At 40.9% G+C, this 14175-nt stretch overlaps 1 protein-coding gene across 1 annotated transcript in view; it reads right to left on the bottom strand.

Moving 5' to 3' along the window:
- Positions 1-4133: 4133 nt before the first annotated feature.
- P3H2 (prolyl 3-hydroxylase 2) overlaps positions 4134-14175 on the bottom strand; it is a 140405-nt gene continuing 130363 nt past the window's right edge. The window contains exons 14-15 of the mRNA XM_019743152.2: positions 9625-9765; positions 4134-5179 (exon numbers count right to left, since the gene is read on the bottom strand). Coding sequence (XP_019598711.2) covers positions 5087-5179; positions 9625-9765 — 234 coding nt within the window. The 3' untranslated portion in view covers positions 4134-5086. The remainder of the gene's footprint in view (positions 5180-9624; positions 9766-14175) is intronic.

Here is a 14175-nt window from a genome sequence, read left to right on the forward strand (position 1 = left end):
GAATTCTTTAAAGAAAGAGATAAAGTCTAACTCATTTTTTTAATACCTCCCTAAACCCATGACCGAGTAGCCACTCCAAATTGTCTGAAGAGTAAATTCCTGAATGACCACAGCATTACTATACCACCTTCCCTGTGACTGTCATTTTCTCTGTTTACAAAATGAAGATTGCACTGATGTGTCTCTCAAGATAATTGTGTAGTTACGTATGATTGCCAAGTGTTTCACGACCATAAAAAAGCTGTATAAAGGCCAACCCTGATTACAGCCCTTTGAAACAATGGGATATGACTTACAAGTGGAAAAAGATGAGACATAGCAGGTAATTCTTCTTGTCTGGTTCTCGTTTCTATCCCCACCCACCATCAGGTAGTAATTCAAAGGTAAAAACATCAACTTTGTGAAGACAGAGGAGTGTTATACTAGGGTCTAGCGAGGCTTTCCAGCACCTATGCCATTACACTGCCATCAAGAGGGAAGGCACTAAATCTGACAAGAGAGGCCAAGGGCAAGAGCTCCCTCATAGAGGGATGATATCCCATTCATTGCTGAAGTGGAGACTTAGATGAAGAAAGCAGGTGGTCTGCCCTTCCAGAGCAGAAGACAACTTAGGAGAAAGATTGGCATATGTGTCCAACTCTGCTCTATCCTCGACCTCCTCTGAGGTAGCCTACCAAAGAAAGGGAGGGAGAGATTTGTCTTGTTCACTTTTTGTGCCCCTTCCCCCCACGTGTATCCTATAAAGTGGCCAGAAAAGGTGTGCTGTAGACTGAATGAATGGAACATTCATATTTTCCTCCCTAGCAATGTGTGTCAGGAAAAAAGAGGGGCAGGGACGTTTTGTTTGGTTTATTTTTGTGTGTGTGTGGGGTCTTAACAAGATCTTTGAGGAAGGGATGATTCACTAAGCCAACTTTTCACCTGGCTGATGTCATCATCCAGTGCAGAGCAAGCAAGGATCAATGATCAGATTGTTCCAGACTTGTCATCTGGCCCCAGAGGTCAGCAGCAGGCACAGAAAACATCGAGATTTTCCAAGGGGAGGAGGAGGTAGGTGGGAGCTCTGACAGCATGAGTCTGCAGCGCCAACCCAGTAGTGAGCTCAAACAGTGGTTGATGTTACTTGTCTCAATGTGGCTGAAGAAATTAACCAGGTCCAAAAGAAAACGAGCCCTTATGTCTCATGTTGGAAACATCAAATTACCTGGGAATAGAGGATTTGCGGGTGGCCTGTGGGACTATGTGGGGAAGTCATTTCACTTCACAGGCTTCTTGGCAGGAGGTAGAGAGGTATCGTAAACATGGGGCCAGTCTAACTTAGGGTTTAGGGGTTTTTGCCAAATGGCTCCTGTTTTCCCAGAGAGTTCTGGATGTGGAACAGTTCAATTTTTTTCCCACTTGTCAACTATACCATTGTCAGTCACCTCAGAATTTTAATTCTTTGGCATACGGAACTGGTGAGGTGGGCCCCATTCCTCCTTTCTTGACGTCAGTGAGGGAGTCGTTCCCCGTGGCTGTTATGTGAAATAATTCAGCATTTATACTTCAATTAAAGTTCATAGGTACGTATTATTAAATGGTACTGACTCATTCCATGGCTTTTCCTCTGCTGCATAAGTTCCAAAAAAATGCTATGTCCACAGTAATGATGAAGACGGCATTAGGCTGAAATTTCCTTGCCAAACCTCTTACATTCTAGGCTCTGAATAAAGCACGTTACACATCCAAGAGTATCACTTTGTCCTGTTCAGTGTTTTCCCAATAGAAAATTTAAGTTCAAGATTCCTTCTGCTTGGAGAGAGAGGAAAATGACTCCTTACTAGAATCTTCTTCCCTTTTGTGAGTTTCACAAAAGCAGTACCTGGCACATGGTATTTGCTCAAAAATGGGACTGATCAAATTGAATTATGCAACTCATATTCATTGTACCTCAGAGCAAAAGGGCAAATATGCCTTCAGACATCACCCACCAGGAAAATAAGTGGGGAAAAGTTTAGATTTTATAAAATCAAACTATTTATCTTCACATTAATGGATTGTTTTATATTGGATATGTCAGGAAGAAGGCCAAGGGAGTAGACAACCCTGGGGCTTTTTTCTCCCCTTCTGTTCAAAAGACTGTGCTTCTACCTCAGACACAGACACTCCGAGCTCACTCGCCACAGGCTCCCACTTCAGTGCTCGCCATTTCCTCACCTGCAAAATGAGCATCATAAGCCATGCCCTAAATACCTTCTGGGATTCCCAGTGTGTGAACAGGTTCTGTGTTATAAGATTTCAATGCGATCATATAGGTAAAAAATCAAAGCTTTGTAAAATTTTAGGCTTTTTACACAAAAGTGGGATAGTCAGCAAGGTAAATGGTAGAACCTCAAGAGATAGATGAACAGTGCTAGACTTGAAGTCATAAAAATTGGGCTTTACAGCCTGGGCTGCCTCAAGCACATACAGCACTGCTTTGCGAATTAGAAAAAGGCACCCCTTCTGGGCAGGCACAGCCCTGCGGATCCATAGACTGGTGAGCAACTGCTGTCTTTGCCAAATGGAAAAAGGCAGGTCTTCCTCTAGGGGGTTCTGCCCTGTGCCAGGATTCCAGCGCCCACAAGCCCCCTAGCCAGGCATTCTTGCATTACTCAGTTCAGCAGCCCTGGCTCTGCCCGCTGTAATTCTGTATCCTGGAATTATCTTTCCGACCTCTGATTGTCAGTCTCCTCCAAGGGGTAAAGATGGAATTGAACTGTGACTTCTATGGCCTCCTTCACTCCTTCAGCTCTAAAAGCTACCAAAATTCAAACGGGCTTTTCCCATCCATCTCCATGGGGGGATTATAAAGCACCCTGACTATAATTTCTGAGCTTAAATTTTTAAAGCCATCTGATGATACTCCCTAGTTATTTGAATAAAATTATACACGGTTTGATGTGGGGCAGATTAAAAATATAAATGCTTCACTGTATACGTGATGTGCCAGGTGTAAAACAACATGGGTAACCTACGAAACAGGAATAACTCCTCTGTTGTCGACAAAGGGCACAAGATATGGATCTACCACAGGGACGTGTTTGAGGCCTTCACCTACTTTCTGTGGGGCTGAATGTCAGAGTCATGAAGCCCCTGTCTCTCCCAGAGAACCCACAGCACCCAGGAAGCAGGAACTGCAAGGATCCAAAGACTGTTTTCTTTGTTGATGCCTTGTTGCCAGAAAACAGAAATTAGATCCTTGCCCAGATTTTCCTATCAGCAAATCTGAGTGCCAGCAAACACTTCTCAGCGAGACAGCAAACAAATAACAACCTACCTTTTCAAAGCTCAGGAACTTTTAGCCCTAAAATCGGGTTTAAAGTTTTAAAATCACATATACATATAATGAACCCATTCATAATTCTCAAGATGTTAGTAGAAGTAAATTTGATTGTATTTGATAATGTTTCCAAAATCAGCCTTTTCTTTTTTATAGCTTTATTTTGTATTTAAAGCAAGACTGAGGGCTTCTGGAAACAAGTATAACTAATTATGTCATTTACAGAGAAGAAAACTGAAGCCCAGAAAGGAAAAGAGGCAGCTCTAGGTTATACAGCAGGGTATATTTGATTGAGCTGGGATTATAATCTAATACTCTTTCCACTCTCCCATGATGAAAATGCAAACTGAATGTTGGGCGGAAAACAGCACATAAATCACCATGACTCATTTTTTCAGTCTCAAAGGATGAATGTTCTTACCACTAACTAAGATCCTAAATGGAAGAAAGTAGATGTGATTTTTAGCAAATGTTTTTATTTGCTGCTTTTCTGAAGGGCTACGACACTCACCACTGCCCATCACAGAAGCAGGTGACCTCCCACCGGCGAGAACAGCCCCTGCCCCAGCTCAAACAACGCCTTTGCAATGTCTTCCTTAGAATTGGTGCCAAGGACCAGACGCTGTCTGGATGAACACTTCTGTTTGCTAACCATTTGTCTTTCTTCAAAAGCGGTGTTCCCACCTTCCTTTCAGACTCTGAGCACCTGCCAGCACAACGAGTTGTGGCCCAATGTTGCCCCCTGGGTTGTCCCAAAAGTTCCTGTGGGACGACCAAACCATTATGTGAAAATAAACCAAACATTTGGGAGAAGAAAAATAAGCACCAGATATCAAAATAAGCCTCCCTTTATTAAACAAATCAGACACAAAAACAAGCCCACGTGCTGGACAGCAGCAAAGAGGAAACACCACCAAAACCCATGCAAATGAAGGCTGGAATCCGTCAGAAATCCATTTTTCTTACTTAAGATCAAAAACGCTCCTTTTCATCAGGGGATCCACTCTCAGGTGACACAGCAATCATGCCCAGATTCAGGGGGATTTAAGATGTTCTTCTAAAGTCACTGGGGTGAAGAGCCATTCTATTTCAAGCCTTTAAACAACCTTTTTAAAGACACAACTTATGGGGGTCCTTTCTGTGGCATTGTGGAGGGTGAATTGAAACTTCCACTGTAAGTTTATTCTCTGGTGACAATACCAGAGCCAAAAACTCCACCAAAGCCCTGGAAAGGATGGGCCCCTCTGTCTCATGTAGTGCTCATTGGAGTGGTCCTTTCTCAGAGCCTGGGGACTCTCAGGCCAGTGATACATAAGGCACTGAAGACCCCAGTGCACCAGGGCCCTCAGACTCAAACTCATGGCCATCAGCCCCAGGAGAGGATGTGGCTGAAAGGCTCAGAGTCAGAAAGGCCTTCTGAGACCCAATCACGTGCTCACTTTAGAACTATAGCATGCACGAGAGCTGTAGTTTCGCAAAGAGCAGACTTACTCTTCCTGCTTGAGCTTTTGGATGTGTAGCAAATGAAGTGTGTGTGTGTGTGTGTGTGTGTGTGTGTGTGTGTGTGTGTTGGGGTGACTGAGCTTTGAGAGATGAACTGATAATAAACCAAGACAGACAGACAAGACTGAGTGAGGCAAAGCAGACATCCTTAGGAACAGAAGGGAGATCAGGTGACTCGTATCAACCTGTTAAGTTATACCACGGCTCTGTACAAAAATAAAAAGGTTCTCATAAGATTAACAATTTAAATAAATATCTAATAGAACATTCTCTCTCAACTTTTTATAGCTCATCTTTTGGATTGATATTCAGTTCATGCTTCCCTTTCTGTTCTTGATCCAGGATGGCGATAACTTCATCGGCCTGTATTCGCTCCTGCAAAAAAAGACAAGTCACACGTTTATGTTACAAGCATAATAATCATCCCAGGGGCAGATGCTTCCCAAACACTTCCAGGCTTTCATCTGTACGTGGGACGGATGCTAACTCCAGTTAAGGAGTGAACCTCATCTTCGTCCCTATACTGGGGCATTCTCCTGACTTCCCTATGTTCTAGGCAATTACTCTCCAAGATTGCTCTCTTGCCAAGAAGTCTTACGGAGTCAACTGCTAACTACCCTTTCTGTGTTATGGTCCTATAGACACTTCCAACTCACTTCTCCAATTCCATGTCCAAGCTGAATTCACCCTTTTCTTCCCCACAGACCTACTCTGTTCTGCTTTACAAATGCCCTCTCTCAGTGAAGACCACTCCGTTTCACTCATTTGCCCTAAAAGCCCAACCATAGTTTCCTGGATCTGATAAATTGCTTATTTCAACCTCCTGTGTCTGTCCCTTTCTTTTCAGTGCACATTACTGTTGCCTTAGTTTAGGCCAGGATTTCTCAACCTGAGCACTCCCGACATTTTGGACCAGATGATTCTTTGCTGCGAGAGCTGTGCGGTGCATTATGGGATGTTCAGCAGCATCCCTGGCCTCTACGTACTACAGGTCTCCAGCAGTACCTCCCCCGAAGCTGTGACAACCGAAATGTCTCTGGATATTGCCAAATGTGCCTTAGGAAGCAAAACTGCTCCCACTTGAAAACCACATGTTTAGGCTCTCATAATCTTTTCATTCAATTGCTACAGCAGCTTCCAAATTGATCTGTTTTACACCTCACTCCCACATGCTGCTAATGGAGCCCCTGAACTTAAATCATGACCAGGACACTTTCCTGCTCACTGCTCACAACCTTTGCATGGGTTCCTCTTGCTTGAAATCCAGGTCCAATCTTCATGGTGTACTTATCAGGAGCTGTTTGATTTAGACTGTTCTCACCTGTCTTCTCCTCTCACCTCACTTGACACTTCAACTTCCTAACTCACCTTAAGGTTTCTGAATACAACCCTCAAAAGAATTCCTTAGTACTAATCTAGGCTAAATGCCCCTGTGGATGCTTCCATTACATCGTATGCTTTCTCTTACCCCTTATGGCATTCCATCAGCAGGCCCAGTTAGTCCATCTCCAAATGGCATCGCAAACCTTCCACATTTTTTCACCTTCTCTATAAGTACGCTAGTCTAAAGCAATCTTTCCTATCCTTTAACTCCTGGGACTGGGGTAGGCAGGGTGGGTAGGGCACATGGCTTCCCCCACAATTAGATACAATTCATATTTTAACCAGCTCATTGAGTCTGACGGCTGCTAACTCAGCAGCTTCCTTTAGATGGCTCTCCATCTTGCTTACCACGTTCCAGCCACTCTGGCTTTCTTTGTTTCTTGACCACTCCAAGCTCCCGCTCATCTCGGGACTTCAGCAACCCATTCTCTGCCTCAAATGCTATTCCCAAGGCCTTTATCACAGTTGGCTTCTTCTTATCACTCAGGTGTCAACTCACGTGTCAGAGAGCCCTCGGTTTGCCACCCTCTCCCCTCTACTCTCGAATTAGTTACCTTGTTCTTTTTTCCACACATCATTTCTCACTATTTGAAAGTCTCTCAATTATTTATTCTTTTGCTTATCTGTTGTCTGCCTTTTTCGACTGGAAGGTAAGCTCCGTGAAAGCAGGAAATGTTGCTTTTTTTGAAAAGCTACTGGCTTTTGGCAAGGCCTCTGTTCTACTTGATGAATAAACGTAGAAGTAGATAAAGGGGCCTCTGTCTAAGATGCCTCTCCCTAAACAAGCCGCACTCATCCTCTGAGACTCATGTCAAACACTGTCTCCTTGATGAAGCATTCCTGGTGTCCTCTTTATATCCTGAGCACCAAGCATTTATTTGCCTCTAATAATCTTACGAACTTTGTCTTGTGTTTTAATTACTCGGGCACCTGTATTATCTCTCCACTTTGATTTCCAGCTCCTTGAAAATAGGGGTTATGTCTTGCCTAGTTTGCATTCCCTATAGGTAGTCCCTAGCATAATACCCAGCACAGTAAGTTTTAAAAGTAAGTGTTTCACAACTTGAAAACTAAGCCCATTTTATTCAGGAGCTTGTAATTGAAAATGATGTTGATATAAGGGCAACTGAAAGGACCAAATATACTAAGTAACAGAAAACTAAATTGCTATCATGAGTAAAATGCCTGGTACTGCTTTATGAATGCAGGGAGAACAACTTTGTTGCTCAACAAACTGATGTACACACAAAACTTTCAGATCTGACTGCTGCAAGAGACTGTTTCAATCAGGTCTCTCCTGAAAGGAAAGAAGTTCAAAAGCTGGATCTATATATACAAGAAGCGACGCTTCTAATATTGGGCATCCTTAAGAATTTGTAATGCTAAATACTCCTTGAAAATTGAATTGACTTTAAAATAATCTATAACAAGCACAGAAGTTGCCAATTCTGATGATTTATTCATAAGCAGACTTTGTTTGCTCAGGGATTCAATCTAAGAAGAGGTGCCGAATTCAGGGACTCTCAAACTTTGCTGCACATTAGAATCAGCAGGAGAGCTTTTAAAACTTCCGATATTCAGCCCCCCATATCAATTAAACAAGAATTTCTGAGGGTGGGAGCCTGATATCAGCAGTTTGTAAAGTTCCCCAAGCGATTCTATCGTGGAGGAAAGTCTGGGAATCAGCGTCACAGGTTAAATTTTCTCTAGCGCATAGTTGCTTCAGAGGCTTTGGCCATTTTCTTCTGTGGCCACTAGATGTCGCTACTGCCCATAGACGGGAGATGTTTCCTACTACTTGCCCTACTGAGGAGGGGAGATTAGCATTGATGTTCCCTGGTGAGGAAGGAGCAAAGGGAATTTTTGTGTGTGTCTTAGCTTATTTTAATAGAAAATACCTTGGAAGAGAAGGTTGGGATACCAAATATTGAAATAGATTAACTGTTTGCTGAATTGAACACTAAAGAGAGAAAATAGTGAGGCAATTTTTCAGTAAGTTATCTTCACTTAAGTAGATTCCTTAGTAGAGAAGGGGCTGTGTGTGCTGTGGGGCATGCTGGCATTTGCAGGTGGAGAAGTGCAAAGAAAGGAGGGATTACAGGTGAAGGAGTTTGCTCCGTGCCCCCTCTGTGTTGTCCCCTCAGTCAGGACCATCTTTTCTCTTTCTATGCCTGGCTAGCATATTCTCCTTTTTAGGAATGAGCTTATGTGTCTTCTTGGATTCCACCTACAGAACTCATACAGCCGTCTTCTCACTGTCTATTTCTTTGTTGACCTCTCCAAGCTCCCGCTGGTCAGGGAATATGTTTTGTTCACCTTGTACCCCCAAGACCTGCCTAGAAGAGTTTCCTGGGCACATAGTAGCTCTTCTGTGAATAGCTGTTAAATGTATGAAATATTGCTAAAGAATGTGGCTTAAAATCTGTGTGAGTTAGGTTTGATGGCAAAAAGCATATGAGAAAGGAGAATTAATTTGAAACAGTTTTTCATCAAATTGGATACAATCTAAAGGGGAAAGTTGGATAGAATGCCATTTTAAAGACTAGAAGTTCATAGCTTCATCAACACTTGGGTCTGGAAGAGACTTTGAAGTCGAGTCCCTGCAATGAAATTTCCATTTCCATTTCAGCATTCCATGCCTAGCAGTTGCTGAGGCTTTGACTGCTGCCATCCAGTGATGAGGAACTTACTACTTCCAAAGCAGACAATTCCACTAAGCAGCAGTGATCATTTCAAAGTTATTCCTTATACTGAGCCCAACTTTTCCTCTCAGAGGCGTCAACCCTTAATTCATTGCTCTGCAGCTTCGCAGATAAAGAGACTAAAACTGCGGCCCAAGGGCATCCAGAAGGATGAAATCATGGTCTCTTATCCAGGTTAAGTGTCCTCTGCTACTTCCAATATAATAAGAACAATATTTTAATATTTAACATTTAAGTTAATAATAATGAACTTTCAGGTTCCCTCACCCTTTTCTATATATGTTTCATAAATTATTCAGTGCCCTTTTTAATGATTTGTTGAGAAAACAAATCAGTCTTCTTGGTGACCTTTAGAAAGTAGTTCTTCTCTCCTGATGTTACAATTTGTTAATAAAGTTCAATCGAGACTCATTAGAGGCTGCCAAATATCACTGATTTATCGACTTCTGCATAATTCACTTATAACCCATCTGACTAAGAATTGCCTTCATATTCCCTCCTCTTTCCCTCAAACTCACCCTACAAACATTGGATGCGTAAATGCTAAGTAATGGATCTGAACAGGAACATTTGTTCTTGCTTAGAAAGCAGAGCCACTGGTAGAAACCTGAGAGAAAATATTCTGTAAAAGCTGGAAAAGTGTTTTTGTTGTTGCGTGTTTTCCATGATCTCTAAAGTTCCTGAAGCCAGTCAGCGGGGCATCTGATTGGCTTTCTGCATGTGTCAGAAACTCACCAATTCTCTATAAAGAGGGTCCAACGTGAACCAGAGAGCCACAGCACACCTCTGGCCCTTGGTGACTGCCTTCACCCCATGTGGGTTCTCTCCTCCTGATGAGAAGCTGATCATACGCCCACACTTTGGTTTTATAGAGGCCTGAGAAGGAAAGTGAAAATTAGACTCTCAATTCCTATGTCACGAACATCTCTACAACCCCCTTTCTTTATCCTTCTATGAGATTATTTGAGTCAAGTTTTGAATCAAAGAGTAATGGAATCCTGAGATTGAAAAAGACATAGATTATCTCAATCTCATCTGTAAAACAAAGATAAGGTCACAGTAACATTTAATTGAGAAAATAAAAGTATTCAGGTCAAATGGCTGGCACGGTATGTGGTAAACAGCAATCGCTGCATACATGCTATGTTGATAGCTGACAAACTATGAAGCAAATGCTCTCTCTTTTAATTTACTTCTCTAACTCTAGCACTAGCACAACATCTGGCATAAGGTAGATGTACAGTTAATATTTGTAGAATGACAAAAACAAATTAAGGATACACCTAAAGTGATGGTAAACTTTTATTATTGATCTAGGTAGTGGTTCCATGAGACCACCCTTTGTAATTCTTTACTTGTACGTTTAAGGTTTGTGAACTTTTCACAACACAAAGATTTTTAAAAGTCAAGTCTAATCCCATATGAAAATTGAATTCCTATTACAATATTCCTACCCAGTGGTCATCAGCCGCTGCTTTATTATCTCCAGCCATGAGAACACACTACCTCTTGGAGGCGACACAATCCACGGCCTCCAGGGCCGAAAGGATTGACACAGTGCTTCCAAGCGTGTGCATCCCTCAGGTGGAGATGTCTAGCAAAATTTAGGTAGAAGAGAGTAGAAGGGAAAAGAGGTTCTGCTGGGGGCCCTGAGCCAGGGTACAAGGTCAAACTAGCAAGCTCTCCAAATCGAGTGAGCATACGCAACGGAATATGAGGGGCCTTGCTTCTATGTTTAAAAAAGTGTCTTAGGTAAGTGGAGTTCATTTTTCTTTCTTGAGAAACACAGAGACCTTACTCATTCCAGAGCAGAGCTTAGGAAAGTAAAGGAAAAAAAAAAAAAGAAAAAAAAAAAAGTACCAACCATTCTATTTGATAACATGGGCCTGCTCTAACTAGCTATTTTCTGAATTGACTTGAGTTGATGCATGCCCTTTAAAAGAATCTTTGGTTTCCTTCACCATAAAATGCGAAGGCTAAGTTTTTGCACTTCCAATTTCAGGAGGAATATTTGAAAAATTTCCTAGAATTCTGAGCTGCTACTGGGTTTCCCCAAGAATAAGACCTAGCCAGACCATCAGCTCTAATGTGTCTCATGGAGCAAAAATTAATATAAGACCCGGTCTTATTTTACTATAGTATAAGACCTGGTCTAATATAATATAACATAATGTAACGTAACATAATATAACATAACATAACATAACATAACATAACATAACATAACATAACATAACATAACACTGGGTCTTATATTAATTTTTGCTCCAAAAGATGCATTAGTGCTGATGGTCCGGCTAGGTCTTATTTTTGGGGAAACACGGTACCTAATATAAATACTCCCAGACTGTGTGACCTACACATGAAGGTCGAGGGTACGTGGAGGAATCAGAAAGTCTGAGATGCAGGGGAGTGAGTGTGAGAGAGAGTGTGTGTGTGTGTGTATGTGTGTGTGTGTGTGTGTGTTAAAGGGAGGAGCAGAGAAAAGCAGTCACTTTGTGTTACTCTTCTATTTACAATAATTAATAGAGAGTTGCTTTTCTTAAACAGCTTTAACAATGTGACTTTTCTGATGTAAATTGAGAGAGTTCAGTAGTTACTGGTGCCCTCAGTATCAATCCGATTTCATTTTTCTGAAGAAGGAAATTGTATATTTCCACATAGAAACAGCAAAATAAATAATACCGGACGCATGTGATGTAGGATAGGAAAGCCTTCCTGTACACATGGCTTTAGGATCTCATTTCGAGTTTTCTGGCTGCTCGTTCCCTGGTGCTGGTCAGGACTCCCTTAAGCACACACGGCTGCCATTGCTTCTATGTGATTGCCGAATCTTGGCAACAACATCTTACAATACTAAATGAAGGGTGTGGAGACAATTTAATGCTTTCTCTCTGATGGACTTGGAAGAATGGAACGAATTTTTACACATGAAGATCTTTGGAAAAGTTTAGGAAAAGAAGCCATCAACTGCCTGAAGCAGTTGGAATTGATTATAGGTATGTGGTCCCCAAAAGTCTCTAGGACCAATCTTAGCCTCACCTGTTATATATCAGGGACATGGAGGAATAAACAAACTCCACTGCTTCCATAGGAAACTATGTTCTGAAGTGTAGATAAATGATTGTAAACATACTTTTGGAACACTGCTCCATAGTGAATTTCATTTTTCATGAAGCACATGGAACTCATTAGCTTTTATCTTTTTGAAGCTTGCACAGAGAAACCTAAATCCCTAAATACCCATGTTTCACAAATAAATGCTGCTGTTGAAATAATCCATGTATCTTCCAAGTGTGATAAAAGAAAATTCCTTTTGCTTTCCATCTAGTGGATGATTAAACATCGGAAAAGCCTTTGTGTTGGACTTGTCTTGAATAAATGTAAACCTCCAGCCATCATTCAGTTAATTATACAATTTTCAGATTTTTCAGAAATGAAGGACTTAGAAGACTTCACTTCCTTGTGTAGCCCAAATTAGGTTATTTCCCTGCTTCATTTGTCCCTCTGGAGTCAAAGAAGGGGAAGCTGAAAAGGAAAACTGTCCATTTTTCTTTGATATTGGGACTGGTTACCCAATAATTCTAATTATCTACAACACACCCTAGAAACTGTACCATATACATTAATCTGAAGTATAACTAATTTGGGAAAATAAATTCTCCCAACTTGGAGCTTTTGAGTGAAAACATTGTTTAAATCTGTTTTTCCTTTATTTTTTAGGGGGAGGAGTGATCAGATTCACTTATTTTCAAAATAGTTAAACCTTTCTCTTAAAAGGATAGCTGTATTAAAGGAGAATAGGGTCTGCTTTTACACCTTTAAAAAGAAGAATTCCAGTTAACGTGCATTCAACAATTAATGAATTACTAATTCACATAGTATTCCAAGCTCAGTTGCTTTGAAGCACTGAGCATTTCCAAATTTGGCCACAAGATGGAGTAGAAGCAAAGAAATCTTTTCAACCACCTGTGAACTTTTTCCCCCCTTTGTAACTGTGTGAGTTGCATTTTTGAACCTCAGTGTTAGTGTTAGCAGAGCTCAGAAATCAAATCTTTTCCACACAGAGGCTCTTCAAAAACTGATAATTTTGTATAGGGATTTTACACTCCAACCAGGTCTATCACTCTTGATTTAATTTCCTCGATAACGAAGCATCAAAATACTCCCATGTTAATATTTACGCTTTTTACTAAAAAAGCCTTTTTTCAGTATCATAGCCTTTTAAATATACCTTATTATATTAAATTGCATTAAATATTATTTCTTAGTTATAACAATGTTTCTGGACAATTTTTACCAGAATCCCCACAGATTTTCCCTTTACACCCAGTAACATACAATTTTTGAATACCATCTGCTTATATTCCAGTGGTATGTCATGAATGATAAATGGCTGTTTCACTATTAAGAAAAAAAACCCTGCAAAATATGTGGAAAAAAAACATAAAACTAAGAAAAGGTTTTGGAAATTGCTTATATAATGCAAAATCGTTAAAGTTTATTACATGCATGCTCCAACTATTTAGATTTTGTATGGAGGAAAGAGATTTATTTATTTATAATTTGATTATCCCCTCAATTGGAAAACCTTCTTTTCTACCATGGAGTACACTCTTTGGCTAGAAGACCAAAGATACTGGCCATATGGTCTATAAGTGCTCTGTAGGCTGGTTTTCCAAAGGTACCAGTTTGCTTTGGAAGATGGTGGCTGAATTTAACTTTTGATTTTTACCTATGAAGGTATATTTAGAATCTCATTCAAAGCATGTCATGTGCACACACACACACACACACACACACACATCTGTGAACGTGTACATATCAATTTGCAGGTATGGGTTTACTTGCAGCCACAATCATACACTCACACATTCACACACATATATAGTATGTACATACACACACATACATGTACACATATATAATAACTTTGATAACTAGGAGTCTGAACACCAATGCTCAATCTAAGCATGTACAATACCGGGTTACTTAAAAACTAGTCTGTAGGATCATTTAACTTGTCCTAGGCTTGGGTGACTTAGGAGTGTCAGGTCTCTGAATGTTAGAGACCTTGACGTAATGTTAGGTCACCGAATGTTGGGTTTCAGAGACTTGACTGACAGATAGAGCCATGTCTGCAAGAAAACAACAAAATGTCTGTTGGCCTGCACCTGTAGACAGAGCCAAACTTGCGATAACAGAAAACACCAGAAAACAGCTACTGGTTTGCAGCCAGTCAACATTTTCTGTTCAAACAATGCTACCCTGTCAGCACCGCCCCTA

Source organism: Rhinolophus sinicus, linkage group LG01 (genome assembly GCF_036562045.2).
Source record: "Rhinolophus sinicus isolate RSC01 linkage group LG01, ASM3656204v1, whole genome shotgun sequence".
Taxonomy (NCBI): domain Eukaryota; kingdom Metazoa; phylum Chordata; class Mammalia; order Chiroptera; family Rhinolophidae; genus Rhinolophus; species Rhinolophus sinicus.